Source organism: Malaclemys terrapin, chromosome 14, assembly GCF_027887155.1.
Source record: "Malaclemys terrapin pileata isolate rMalTer1 chromosome 14, rMalTer1.hap1, whole genome shotgun sequence".
Lineage (NCBI taxonomy): Eukaryota > Metazoa > Chordata > Testudines > Emydidae > Malaclemys > Malaclemys terrapin.
Window position 1 is genome coordinate 10,523,444 of NC_071518.1, and position 15,438 is coordinate 10,538,881.

At 41.9% G+C, this 15,438-nt stretch overlaps 1 protein-coding gene across 1 annotated transcript in view; it reads right to left on the minus strand.

Moving 5' to 3' along the window:
* Window positions 1-15,438, minus strand: part of PLCG2 (phospholipase C gamma 2) — a 92,978-nt gene that overhangs the window by 37,623 nt on the left and 39,917 nt on the right. The window contains exons 6-14 of the mRNA XM_054048855.1: window positions 13,762-13,846; window positions 12,881-12,964; window positions 11,030-11,073; window positions 9,676-9,748; window positions 8,023-8,124; window positions 7,710-7,828; window positions 4,280-4,365; window positions 3,053-3,173; window positions 1,326-1,494 (exon numbers count right to left, since the gene is read on the minus strand). Coding sequence (XP_053904830.1) covers window positions 1,326-1,494; window positions 3,053-3,173; window positions 4,280-4,365; window positions 7,710-7,828; window positions 8,023-8,124; window positions 9,676-9,748; window positions 11,030-11,073; window positions 12,881-12,964; window positions 13,762-13,846 — 883 coding nt within the window. The remainder of the gene's footprint in view (window positions 1-1,325; window positions 1,495-3,052; window positions 3,174-4,279; window positions 4,366-7,709; window positions 7,829-8,022; window positions 8,125-9,675; window positions 9,749-11,029; window positions 11,074-12,880; window positions 12,965-13,761; window positions 13,847-15,438) is intronic.

Consider the following 15,438-nt stretch of genomic DNA (forward strand, 5'->3'; position numbering starts at 1 on the left):
CACACTAAAGGGAAATCTGAGTCATGGGCCAAAGCTCATGGCAAACTAGTGGCCCATGTTTGGGGATTCTTTGAGGCACCCTCAGGACAGGAAGTTGCCTGATGAAACTTTTCTCTTCTACAGGTTTTACTGTAGTTTGCAAACCACTTTAGCACCATTGTCCCTACAGATTCCATAGATATAGATTATTATGGCTACATGCAAGCAATTTCTCTTCCATGCTTTATATGGTCACAAAGTGTAAGAATTCACAGAGAAGATCTAAACTTACAGATCAGAATGCTCTACTTTGTGCTCCTTTGTGACTCATAGTGGAATGCCCTGCTGCCATTTCCATGCATTTCCATGTGCTGTACTTGCACTGAATGTGTCTTTTGTCTACAAGTTTAGAATCTATGTTATTGTTTTCTAATAGGAGCTGGAAGGCAGAAGCCTTGATCAACCAGAGTTGTCATTATTATTTTCTTTTATGTGAAAACATGGTGAGTTTGCCCCAGTGTTCTTGCCAAATTCCAGCTTTCTAATTTTCTGAAAACTCCACTGCAGTTTTAACTGGAGAAGCTGTTCTTCCACTTACCTACCTAAACACTGCTGTGTGGTACTGTTGGATCAAAATGTCTGCTGAGTTCCACTGGGTGGATTGAGTGATTCTAAGAGTAACTGATCCCTATCATTAAGGGAAACCTCCATTTTTCAAAGTTGCAACCTCAACTGCATATGTAAATCACATCTTTACTCTTTTTGTGTGCCAGAGTGTTCATTTGCCTTTGCAATTTACGGTAAGTGGCACCTTTTGAAAATTCAGTCTGTAAAGTGCTTTGTGATCCATTAGAATGAAATATTAATGTGATTTTCCACTCAAGAGAACACTTTTAACATTTGTAAGCACGATGTTATTGTGCAGAAGGTCTATGATGAGCCTCTGTAGCAGTGAACCTCACTGAAATTTAATAGTGACATTTTAGAGGCTGAAAGGTTTGCTGGGAGACCTTTAGAAAAGACATTTCTTCGGGCACTTGAACCAGCAACATTAATTACAAAGAAAGCCAATAGCAAGCAATTTAGTATGTATTTTAACAAAACTCAATAAAATGTTGCCAAATGCTAGTGATGTGCACTTGCAGCATGTACCCTCTTCAAGCCCAAAGGAGCCCCAAATGCTTTACAATTAAACCAATATTATGCAAGCAATCAGAGACATGAATCTGTTAAGAGACTTATCCAAGGCCATAGAGTGTCTAAGCAGCTGAGCCAGGCATCCTGGCTCCCACTCTCCAGTTCTAACTACCAAAACACACTGGGGACTCTTAGTAAAGGAAACATGCCTTGATGATGAATTTTTCTTTCAGCTGGGTTGGCGACGGCAGCTGATCTGCACTGACTTCGATTGGCTTCATTAGGAGTTGGTTCCCGAACACCTCCTTGAATACTTTGGCCATGTGGCGCTGCTGTTCCACACTGCAGTGCTCTTCAATCGACAGGATCACTGGGAACCTTGGTAAAAGGGAACAGAAAGGCAGAGGCATAGACTCATAGACTCAAAGGTCAGAAGGGACCATTATGATCATCTAGTCTGACCTCCTGCATGATGTGGGCCACAAAAGCTGACCCATCCACTCCTGGAATAATTCTCTCCCTTGACTCAGCTGTTGAAGTCCCCAAATCATGATTTAAAGACTTCAAATCGCTGAGAATCCTCCAGCAAGGGACCCCTGCTCCATGCTGCGGGGGAAGGCGAAAAACCTCCAGGGCCTCTGCCAATCTACCCTGGAGGAAAATTCCTTCCCAACCCCAAATATGGCGATTAGCTGAACCCCGAGCATGTGGGCAAGATTCTCTAGCCAGACCCTCTGGAAAAAGTTCTCTGTAGTTACTTTTAATATCCCATCATTGACATTTGTTACTAATTACCAGCGATGGCACGTTATTGACCTATTGACTAAAATCACTTGATCCCATAAATTTCTGCTTCTGAAAAAGCCAGGGAAGGGGGGAAAAAAATCCAAAGCAAACTGAGGACTGAGTGGCTCTGGGGAAAGTCTACAGACGTGCAATCACTGGATCGCACCACCACCACCACCACACATGAGCAGTGTGAGGAAGTGCCAGTGCATTCCTCAATACATTCACTATGCTGATGGTTTGACATGTCTGAAGCACTGGACCCTATCTGCACTGTAGATGGTTATCTGAATGTCTAATCACGGCGAGGATACCCATGCAGCTCAGTAAGCCAACTGCAACAAAGAGGCTTGGGACACCCTGAATATTAAGATGCCTTTTCTTCATTATCGAGCTCCCAAAAATGAAGTGTTTCCAACCAAAATAACGATGTGCCAGATTTTGGCAACTGACAACAGGCTCAGACTCACGTAGATGGCAACAACCCCAGTGGGAGCTTTGGGAGGCATTTCATCTCCTAGAGCTCCTAGCCTGTCCCACCCACAAGAGGATGAAATACGTTCTCTCCTCTATGGCCAGCCAGTTACCTTGCATGGTGAGGAGTAAAGGAGCCTGCAACCCCAAATCTTTCTTGCCTCCTTCCTGCCAACAGGTAACACTTTTCCTATTAAAGGTGTTTTAATGTAGAGGAGAGCTGAGACACTGCTGCAGCCCATGTCATCACTGCAGGAAGCATGAGCAGGGATTCCCCATCTCCTCAGCTGCAACCTCATCTACCATGGTAAGTTTGGGGCTGTGAGCTTCCCTCTCACTGATGCTCTCCAATTCTAGTATTTTTAAAATCACATTTATTAAAGTTTTACAGCCGCAAACTCATCTTTACAGACAAGGTCTCAAGCAGGGAGATGGGGAGCCTGTTGGGGGCATTTCCTACCTGCCCGAGCAGCATTCTGACATTTTGTGGGCCTTTTCTTGAAAATAGGATCTATTAAGATCTAAAACTCTTAGTGATTTACAAAAAAAACCAACCACATTAGGGAAAAGACAGGCATCTTGGCCTTTTCAATTAACCAAACATGAATGGTTCCTTTTCTCCTAAGGAAAGCTCTAAAATCCTCTAACCCAAGTTTATACATTAACAAAAACCCACTCGGATGTGACAAATGCATGATCCTTTATTGCCTGCACCACGTCATCGAATTTGATTTTTGTTGTCCGTGTCCATCCGTGATAAATGATCGGCTTCCCGTCAGGACCATCCCAGCAATCCACTAGTGCAGACAATGGAAGAAATAAAGAGGTCATCTGAATAACTCCAATATACAGAACACAACACACATTCAGCACTCCACAGTGTTTCCTACAATGAGTCATATACTTTTATGTTATATTAAAATGATTTGCTAAGTAGATTTATATCCCTCACAGAGGAGATTAAGTTTGCATAAAGTAATGGTAATAAAAGAAAAGAGAATATGGAGGTTCTAAAAGCACACATAGCTAGGAACAGAAAAGTAGGAGTTTAGGCAGCTGAATTCTGGGTTTACTAGTGTCCACCAGAGTTTAAAGGGGCAATATGCTGTTCCAAGAGAGAGATTTAGAAAGTTTGTCCAGTTAAGTCTTCTTGATCCCAGTCCTGAAGTCCTTACTCAAGATAAACTCTTAATTATCAGAGTAAACAACTGCAGACTGGGGGCTCCTGTAATTAGGACTGAGAAGCAATCGCAACAAGCGCAACAAAGAGTCAGTGAGTGGTGCCTGGCCAGACTGAAGTGGTGAATATCATGAGGTTTTGACCAAATGCTTCTGTAAGATGCACAAGAGCAGAACTAAAGAAGCTCTTTTCTTGCAGTTAGTGGAAAACAGAGCATGGGGAAATTAACTTTTATGGGAAATTAACTTTTATAAAAAATTAGCTGGGCCAATACAAATTTTGTGACACCAACACATACAAATCTAGAGGGACTGTGGCTTTGTCTAAATTAAGAAAATATGCATCAGGGTAATTAAATCAATTAGCTGCAAACCCCTATCCTAGATGTACTGGAGAAGGGCATGCTGGGGCTTAACCAATTAATTTGGTCATTCTGGTAGCTTCATCTCTGGTGTACACTCTGGACTAGGTTTTAAAAGAGCTGTTTGAATTTTAGTGTTTCAAAGGAATAAAAGAAGAGCAAGCGAACAGGGAAATGATGGAATTCTGAAGAACGTTGGTTCTAATAGTCAGCACATCCTTTAAACAAAAAAAGAGGATTAATTTTGTGTTAAAAAAACTACAAGTTTTGGTTTTGCTGTGTTTAGCAACCACAGGAAGCTATGCAAAGGTGGAGAACAAAAGCATTCCTGTCACAAACCACTCCACAAGCTTGTTACTCACGCTCAATACATCGACATCCCATTCGAAGGCACCTGATATAAGCTTCTGGGGAAGATTCACTTCGAAGCTGGTCTCCTGTGAGGTATCTGAACAGTAAAGAGAGACCATCAGAAGGAAGGGAACAATTCTAAAAAGGGTCCCATATATTCTGTTGTAGAATTTCTGAATGTTGAATCTTTTTCTATTGTAGAAGTTTTGAATACTGAATTTTTGACTCTCTATGAAATGAGTGGACTCCTCTGAATCAGATGCTAAAGCACCTTGGCATGGATCAGTTAGCAAGAATTTCCAAGAGTTCATTCATTGCCCCTTGCCAGCTTTTTGTAGAGTAGAACATATCTCTACAATATATCCAAACTCCACCAAGTCGAGGCCAGGTCAAACAGCATACCTGTCTAGTGAAAGGAAAAGGTCCCCATATACTCCATGAGCCATTTTTTTCTTATTATACATGTTATTTAAACTCCTTGGGATATTTTCTCCACTTTTTCTTTTTTTAAAACAATGTTAGATGATAAACTTCCCCATCCCTGTAAATTAACATTTCATCTGGTTATGTTGCTGTTGCATCCAGTACTGTTTAAGTATGAAAATTAACCACCATATAGATTTGTATCTGGCCTAACAGTTTGCATGCAACAGTTCACAGACGACAAGTACTGAGAGCCTTACTACAGTTCAGAGAATTTCTACGGTTTTGACCAAACTTTCTTTGCATTGTGCCAACTGGATGTTTGCTCCAACCCTCCCCCTCTCTTCCTACCACTCCTTCGCAGTCTCTCTGCCTCAGTTTCACTCCACACCTGCTCCCCTTACCCTCTTCTCACCTGACCTGTACCTCCTCACCCCCGTTTTCTTCTCTTTCCATCTAGCTGATCCCCAAGTAAACGCACCCCAAAAAATTAATCGTGGCACTAACATGACATTTGCTGCCATCAAACTGCTCACTCTACTTGTGTTATACCCCTTCCCTTAGACTGTGTGTGTCTTGTCTATTCAGATTGCAAACTGACTGGAACAGAGACCATCTAATACTCTCTACAGCACCTAACACAATGGGGCACCATTATAACAAACATGATTCATAATAGTAAAATGTTTAACAAGAAACCCGCCCCCAAAATGGTAATTGCCAACAATTTATTAAACACAGAACGCATTTTGGTTGTACAATAAATCCAGAACAATAAGGAAGATCAAAGTAAAGGTTGCTACTTTTAATTCCGTTCCCATATGCCTTTGTATAGCAGCACCTGTGGTCCCTCTCTGCTAGAATCCTTGTCTCCCATACAAAGACCATGTAGGGCTAGTTCCTAACCAGTGGAAACGTGTTGTTTCAAGCTCCATTAGCCACATGCTTCCTCTTCCCTGAATCACCCCCTTCTGCAGTGTGAACCGTCACAGAGCTTTGGTTTGGTTCCAAGTTAAAGAAGTATGGGCTGGATGAATGGACTGTAAGGTGGATAGAAAGCTGGCTAGATCATCGGGCTCAACGGGTAGTGATCAATGGCTCCATGTCTAGTTGGCAGCCGGTTTCAAGCGGAGTGCCCCAAGGGTCGGTCCTGGGGCCGGTTTTGTTTAATATCTTTATTAATGATCTGGAGGATGGTGTGGACTGCACTCTCAGCAAGTTTGCAGATGACACTAAACTAGGAGGCGTGGTAGATACACTAGAGGGTAGGGATCGGATACAGAGGGACCTAGACAAATTAGAAGATTGGGCCGAAAAAAACCTGATGAGGTTCAACAAGGACAAGTGCAGAGTCCTGCACTTAGGACGGAAGAATCCCATGCACTGCTACAGACTAGGGACCGAATGGCTAGGTAGCAGTTCTGCAGAAAAGGACCTAGGGGTCACAGTGGACGAGAGGCTGGATATGAGTCAACAGTGTGCTCTTGTTGCCAAGAAGGCTAATGGCATTTTGGGCTGTATAAGTAGGGGCATTGCCAGCAGATCGAGGGACGTGATCGTTCCCCTTTATTCGACATTGGTGAGGCCTCATCTGGAATACTGTGTCCAGTTTTGGGCCCCACACTACAAGAAGGATGTGGAAAAATTGGAAAGAGTCCAGCAGAGGGCAACAAAAATGATTAGGGGTCTGGAGCACATGACTTATGAGGAGAGGCTGAGGGAACTGGGATTGTTTAGTCTCCAGAAGAGAAGAATGAGGGGGGATTTGATAGCAGCCTTCAACTACCTGAAGGGGGGTTCCAAAGAGGATGGAGCTCGGCTGTTCTCAGTGGTGGCAGACGACAGAACAAGGAGCAATGGTCTCAAGTTGCAGTGGGGGAGGTCCAGGTTGGATATCAGGAAAAACTATTTCACTAGGAGGGTGGTGAAACACTGGAATGCGTTACCTAGGGAGGTGGTGGAGTCTCCTTCCTTGGAGGTTTTTAAGGCCCGGCTTGACAAAGCCCTGGCTGGGATGATTTAGCTGGGAATTGGTCCTGCTTTGAGCAGGGGGTTGGACTAGATGACCTCTTGAGGTCCCTTCCAACTCTGATATTCTATGATTCTATGATTCTATCCCAGTGTCCCCACTCCCACCAGCAGCCTGCTCTTCCCCCATCTTGCTCAGAACAACCATCACAGTTCTGCTACATTTCAGGTCATATAAAGGAGGACGACAGTTTCCCCAAGATGATCCAACCATGCTAAAGTTATATTTCATATTATCTTGATTTTAGAAGCGGCCTGGGAGCAAGGACACCAGGTGCTGTCACACGCTTCTTTTGTAACTGTAGATAATATATAAGCTCTAAATACTATCGTAACCCTTCTCTAGAGGTTTATAATCACAGATGCATGCCCAACAGATTAAAATGCTGTAAAACAGGTGATGCTCAGAGTATTGGTATCTCTCGGTCAATACAAGCCACCACAGTGAAATGTAGTGGTAAATAACGTGTCCCATGGAGACTCTCTGACAGGACTTTGACACAAATTCTGCAGCCCGGTTTCAGGCAAAAGTCCCGCTATATGTCGCCAGCAGGATTTGACCCTTTAGGCATTGTAATGCCCAGGCACAATGATGCTAACTGAATAGGGCTGTAGGTGTCAGGAGGAGCGGAGACTTCTTGATTAGCATGAATTTTTGCACCCACAGTCATTCAATCCCCATCTTCTGGCATCAAGGAGTTACAGGAAGCTCACTGTGGCAGTCTGAACTCAGCTTCTGGACTACATTCTTTTAACAAACTTTCTTGTGCTCTTCTGTTGGGGGCAAAAGGGGAGATGGAGGGAAGGGGTTGTGTCTTCTGCCACTATAACTCAGTGAAAAAGTCAGTGAGTCTTATCAGATGCAATTTCTCAGGAAGGCTTCACAGATCCAGTCTGAGCACCCCGGCATAAAACTTAAACTAATATTTGCTTCTCTTAACATACACCAGGTCTGTCTCATCAGAGACTATCAAGATTTTGGAAACTTACGTGTTGTGAGAGGAAGAAATCCAGTAGTGGGACAAAGGGTTATTCATATCCTGAGCATCTACTGCATCATATTTATCATCCCAAATACTGTTTTCTTTTGAGAAAAGGTAAGTGAGAAACTAAAACATAAAAAAAGAGAGTGGATTTAAATGCATGCAATCAGAAAAGAAAAAAAGAATATAACACTAACAACAGAGTTTAGAGGAACTGTCCTCTTGCTAATAGAGGGGGATTTGCCCAGCAAACTAAATTTCAAGGAACTAGAAGAGAAAGTTAAACATATATAGAATTATAAGAAAATATTTTATCTCACCTCATCCACAAAGAGGAAGGGCTCAGTAGTTTCTCTCATAGTGTCATCTATAAACTTTGTCATTCGTTCTCGGACTTTACTGAGATCCTGTGCCCAAGACTCCTTTAAATTAAAAAAAGTTTATCATTTAAGTTGTTTTATTTTATTACCAAAAAAGGTAATAAGACTTTGTGAATGAAATTATATAATATGAAAGAGACAGACAGACACCCATAGCAGTGATTTACTAAACTGCATTCTTCACTGCCTACAGTTAACAGAACTGCAACTTTTGATGAACCCATCCAGTAAGAAAGACTCTCAGTGGTTCAGGCTACTGCTGCATTTAAAATCAGTGTCTAAGATCACATACCGATACTTGTAAGCAGGTGAAACCAGAATATCTGGAGGTTTTACAAACCTCTCTAGCTGTTTGAGTTCACTGAATTTTTCTACTGTAATTTAGGCTCATGTTTTTTTCCCCAAAGAATATTCAGGAATGTCTTTTTGTTAAATGTTTGTCCAGGGCCTAGCACAATAGTCTGGTCAGTGACTGGGGCTCGTAGGCATTACAGAAATAAAATAATAAATGATAGTTTAAAAATAAAAGATAACGTCTTTCCTAGCTGAAGAAAAACCTATGTGATGTTTTAGGGATCTAAGATGCCCTCTGTCTAAATGCTAGGCTGTCACAGGTGGGGACTCTATATATGGGTGAAATCCTGGCCCTACTGAAGACAGAGAAGATCTTCATTCTGGTCTCTCCTAACTTTTGAGTGTTTGACTTTACAACCTTTATGCTCTTTCAACATTGTTTTGTAGGGAAAAGATATTGGGTATTCCCATACAGGGAATGCATGGGAACAATGAACTTCAGTGTTTATTTGAGTGTTCAAACAAATTTGGAGTTCAGTAGTGGCTGTGGAATGTCATAAAGCTTAAATGTACAGAAGACCTCCAGACTTTCCAAAGATGTAGACTACGCACACTATAATACAGCGGGCAGCTTCAAAAATGAACTGCTTTGTTCCTTTAGAGAATCTTTGGCCTGACATTTTTTTTTTAATTAATTAATTCATTACTTTATCAGTCAAACTAAACCATGCTGTCTGTGAATCAGGATCAGAGCTGTTACAGATGAAGACAAGCCCCTTCCCAGATCACTGAACCCAACTGCCTGCAAGTACAGGGCAACTTCTTCAAAGAGAGCACCCATCAGGAGTGGAATTCCAGCCCTTTTCAAGTCAATGGCAAAACTCTCTTTGATTCCAATGGGGCTGGCACACCACCCCAAACGTTTACATTGTGCCAGCCACAATGGGGCCAGAGCCAGGATTTCAGTCCACATGTTTACATGGTGCAACTCACAATGGGGCCAGGATATCATCCTTGACATTTACATGATGTCAGTCAATAACCACCTCAGTTTATTTAGCAGCTTAGCAGAGGCCAGAAAAATCCATTTGCACACCTTTTTGTCCTTTGTGCAGTTGAAAAACAGTAGCTCAATGAAAGATCACGCCTTAATAATTAAGACCAATGGTCAGATTTAGCCCACAAGGTTCAATGCCAATTATCATCAGTCATCCTGTATGTCAAACTGTGACTCTTTGAAAAATACATAACGCTGTGAACCTTGGTGAGGAAGAATTCTGAGTTTCATAACCTTCTCACCTGCTGCTCATGTAGCAAAAATCTCTGGAAGTCATGCAAATGAACTGCTGAAGCATCTGGACGGTCAGTATTTCTAGACCAGAGGAAAGGGAAAAATTTAATGTTTCATTAAAAAAAATGGGGTAGATCAAATATCATTTAAGTCAGGGCCATCGCAGGACCATGGTAGAGAACCGAGTAAATTATATCATGAATTTACAACCTCATCCGAAGTGCACTGAAGTTGAAGGGGGTCTTTCCATTATCTTTAATGGGCTTTGGATCAGGCCCCAAAAGCAGCTGTCTAGCATCTGGATCACAAGACTTTGAATCAGAGCTTTTGGGTTTCCTTCCCAGCTTTCATAACGACTCACTCTGTCACCCTGGGCAAGTTACTTAACTTCTCTCTGTTTACCTTTTTGTAAAGTGGAAACAACACTCACCTCACTAGGATGTTGTACATCTTAATTATGGCACTATAACAATATTATTATTGTAATATATTTGCATAGCCATAATCCCACAAGCCATTTCTTCTGGATATTTATTGGATGAGCTGACATGGAGAACCAAAACCTGATGCCAGCAGTCCCAATGAGTTCAATAAATTCTACTCAGTAGGCTAAAGAATTGGGCCCTATATTAAAAGCAACCATTTCTAAAGGAACTTCTCAAATGCTTTAAACAAAATTGTAGATGTAATATTCAAAGTTATGAAAAACTAGTTTCAGAAAAGTATAATAGCAGCAATGCTTGTCACTTTTATGCTGCAGCATCTCATTTCTTCAACATGCTGTACCAACAGTTAATTTTCAACTCCCCTAAATAAATATTATACCCATTTTACAGACAGAGAAACTGAGATTCAATGACATTCCATGATTTGGGATTATAATTCTGCCCTGCTTCTGTCAAGTCCATGCACCACATGCCTCTTCAGTTAAAAATGAAACTTCTTCATCAGAAGACACAGAGACAACTTCTGTTCTAGGCTAAGCGTCAGCAGCTCTGACTGAAATCCATCTGTGGGCAAAGTATTGGCTCTTATCAACAGCTTCCTTATGCCACTTTTACTCTGTCCTTACTCAGGAAATCTTCCATTGAAGTCAGAATTTTAGGAAGAGTGTCTTAAAATGTGAGATGTTAAAATTCATATAAAATGGTACATGAAAATTTTTCATTCATCTTAATGAGTACCATAGCAACAAGATATGCCACCTCTGGTCACTAATGAAAATATCATAATAGAGAACAGTGACATCACTTAAAAATATTAATGGACTTTGAGATTCCATGAAATCTTTGGGTATGCAAAGTCCTGCAGTGTTATAACCAACACACACATGCACAAAATTATAGTAACAGGAAATCTCACCCAAGAATGAACACAGAAGAATCCTTTTTGAATTCATCAAGAATCTTAAGAGGAGGGGGAAAAAAAGAGACACACACAATGATCAGAAATATCGTAACTATTAGCAGGGACAGAAATGTCTACTTGCATTTTATACAAGCTATGTTAGCACGATAAATTTTGAGTTAAAATGAAAAGTAAGAAACAACAGACTGTCATGTGTCGTGATTACACTTCAGGCCTTCTCCATGTAAAATCACACAATTCACAGCCAAACTTGGTTTTGCTAATGCACATCATAAACACAAGCAGTCAAGTTTCCTGCTAGATTGTCCGGAAAAACTGGAAACATGTATTTTGTATCATATTTAGTCACCTGGATACAAAATCTAAACTAAATGGCCTCCAGGTTGGACCAGCAGAGTACAGAGCTTGGGAAACTTTTAGTTGTAAACAGTAATTAAGCAAGTTGAGGAGTCTCCTTGAAATGATGCACCAAGGGTGTGGACAATCAGATAACTAGTAAATCAGATAACCTCACTATACTGTGCTATGCTCTCCTCTTTAAGTAACTTTCTTCTGTTTAAGTGAAGTGTCATGAAAAGAGACATCAACAAGGTTAGCTAAACAAAGAAGTCTTTTTAATAGCAGGTTTCAGAGTAGCAGCCATGTTAGTCTGTATCCGCAAAAAGAACAGGAGTACTTGTGGCACCTTAGAGACTAACAAATTTATTAGAGCATAAGCTTTCGTGGACTACAGCCCACTTCTTCGTCTGTAGAATCTCTAAGGTGCCACGAGTACTCCTGTTCTTTTTGCGGATACAGACTAACACGGCTGCTACTCTGAAACCTGTCATTATGCAAGGCACTGCATTTAGCCGTATGGAGTGGAAATCCATCAACCTCATGAAAAAACTCGTACAGGTATGCATCCGAAGAAGTGGGCTGTAGTCCACGAAAGCTTATGCTCTAATAAATTTGTTAGTCTCTAAGGTGCCACAAGTACTCCTGTTCTTTTTAATAGCATTTTACATTACAATGATTATGCTTAATCTGCAAAGCTGAAAAAAAGAATTACTAATAAACCAAGCCCATGTACAACTGAGGATAGAAGGCTTCAGTTTTAACAATGTCCTACATATTTGCAGGCACAATTAACAGGGTGCAGAAACTAGCATTCAGATATTTATGCCAACATTTTCAAACTTGGGTGCTAAAGTGAGGCACCTAAATAAGAGCCCTGATGTTCAGAGATGCTAAACACGTACAGCTCCCATTGACTTCATGAATCTGGATGGAATGAACATTTGGAAGGAGTGATCTAATAGTTAACCAAATAAATCACTGCATAATTCCATGGCATTTGCACTGTCACAAGCATGTCATGCAGTACACCAAACATATTCACGTATCATCTCTAGACATAAATGAGAATGGCAGTGGTCATTATTTGGTGATCATGACATGTCACCGGCATAATTTAAAGAGTATCCTTTGGCATATGGGATAAATTAAATTGGGAAGTCATGCAAAAATGAAACCCTTATTTCACTTAACATTTATTAATTGCACCTGACTAAAGACATCCTACAAACTGGTCAGAAAGACTCACATGACAAACAAAATCCCATTACGTGTGTGCACACTTTCACCTTTTAAACATCTAAGAAGCAACACAAACTTCTTATCTATTTATTTTATGAATCCAATTATTGGCATTGGTTGTCACAGACACATCCAATACAATACTGTAAGTGAGGGCTTCTCTATGGTGGGGGTAAGGAGGAGAAATCAGTATTCACCTTTTATTCAAACCAAGCAGGATAATAGTATGTAGAGATTGGCTATCTATCTATCTATAAATGAGCTTACCGATTTCTGCTGTTCAAACATAATTTTCTTGTAGAACACGTGAAATTGTTCAAAGCTAAGTTCTTCTTTGGGAGCTCCTATTTCCTGTGAGGAGGAAGTATTAAACAGTGTATTTGGAATATCCTAGGTTACACCTGTACAGCAACAAATGTGACATACCCTTTCCAGGTGCCATAGTCTTCCAAGGCACATATGGCTGCCATACTTTTACTTTAATTGTTTTGACATGATGGCTAATTGATTGCTTAACAACAACATTAATATGCTAACTGAACAAACAGAAACTTGATTTGTAATACACTGTTCCTGCCCCTCATCTCTGTCCACTACCCAGGCTCAGAGTACCAGCAGGCAGTTAGCCAGCTGCTCACTTAAGAAGACGGCTGGCAGATTCTGAAGAATGACTCATTCAGTGCTCATTAGCAAGAGTACCAATAACTATAATTTGGGACTTGGAGAATAGAGAGGTATAAAGCAGGAAAAATAAGGGGATCTTTAATGTTCCTGCAGGGATGCAAAGGGGCCTCAAAAGTTATTAACAGTAGTTCACACTGAATAGAAACCAAAAGTATTGCTTCATTCATAATGCAAATTCTAGCCTTAAAACTGGCAGTGACCAGATCTTCCTACACATTTGCAGTGCCGACAAGAGGGCCATAAGCCTGATTTTTACTTTGGACAATACTGCAATATTAATACCAGTTATAAAGATAATGAAAAAAACTCTTCTGCATTACATTCAAACCTAACCTCTGAAATTAACCAATATAAATCAGATTAAGTCACATGATAAGAAGCAAAAGCCACAGGTAAGATGCTGTATATAAGAGTCAATAAATATTTTCACCAAATATTGGACATCAGGTGACTTGGATAATTACCGCAAATTTATCCTTCAAGAATTTCACGCTGCCTACTTTGAAGTTTACTAAGGGAAGTATGGTCTTCAGTTCTCTAAGGCTGATACTGAAAAACAAGAGGGCAAAAACAGCATTCTATTAGTATCTATGCAACCTACAACTATCCAGTGGCATATATTTTCATCAACACAAAAGTTAAATTATTGATACATTTTTAAAACATTCTCTGTCCATAGATCAATCCAAGTGCAACAGAAGTCTACTGACTTCTTTGAAAGTTGGACTAAACCAGGGGTAGGCAAACTAAAGCCTGCAGGTCAAATCTAGCCCGCCAGCCATTTTAATCTGGCCCTCGAGCTCCTACTGGGGAGTGGGGTCTAGACTGGGGCTTGCCCCGCTCCGGTGCTCCAGCCAGGGTCGGGGGCCACTCCGCACAGCTCCTGGAAGCAGCAGCATACCCCCCTCCAGCTCCTACTTGTAGGGGCAGCCAGGGTATTCCGCACGCTGTCCCCACCCCAAGCGCTCCCCCCCACAGCTCCCATTGGCCAGGAACTGCAGGGGCAGCACCTGTGGACAGTGTAGCATGCAGCATAGCCGCCAGGTCGTGCTTCCGCAGGAGGGAACATGCCACTGCTTCCAGGAGCCCCTTCAGGTAAGCGCCACCTGGGGCCTGCACCCCTGAGCCACACCCCAGCGCCCCAACCACCCTGCCCAGGCCGTGATACCCTACCCGCCCTCTGAACCCGTCAGTCCCATCCCAGAGCACCCTCCTACACTCCAAACCCCTCATCCCCAGCCCCACCCCAGAGCCCGCACCCCACCCGCCTATCCCAGCCCGGAGTCCACTCCTGCACTCTGAACTCCTCATTTCTGGCCCCACCCCGGAGCCGCACATCCAGCCAGAGCCCTCACCCCCTCCCACACCCCAACCCCAATTTTGTAAGCATTCATGGCCCACCATACAATTTCTATACCCAGATGTGGCCCTCAGGCCCAAAAGTTTGCCCACTCCTGGACTAACCTATACTGACCTTGTTATAAAAACAGTAAATTTCCTTTTTAAAGATACATAGGTAGCAAATGTTGCAAAACAGGTATTCTGCCATCATGCAGGAACAACACTTGTACACACATTTTTAGGAATGTGAAATCTAGAACAGCATTTGATAACTTCAGACATCAATTTCAACCGCTTTTCATTAAGGTATTACAGTTGGTTTTTATTGGTGAAAGACTGCTCATGCAACCCTGGGGCATGCTCCTATACTCCTTACTCAAGCAAAATTTGCATGTGAATAACTCCAGAGAGGGGTTCCTTTGAAGACATAGCATCATCCACACCCATTGTCCAGCTCTAGTGTCCACAATTCACATTTGGATAAATTGGAGAGGATTTAGAGAAGAGCCACAATACTCCTGAGGGAATTCTGTGCCAAAAAAATAAAAATTCTGCACCAAAAAGAAGTAAAAATTCTGCAAAATTCTGCATATTTTATTTGTCAATAAATAAATGTGGAGGCTCCAGCATGGCAGTGGGGGCCACCATGTCCCAGGGTGGAAGATCACCGTGCAGCCCCCACCCTGGGACATGGACTTGGCAGTGAGGCTGCACCCAACGCTGACAAAGCACAAGGGCCAGGTCTGCCCCAGAAACACCCCAGGGCCCTGCCCCCTCCATGCTAGGTGCACCAAGATAGC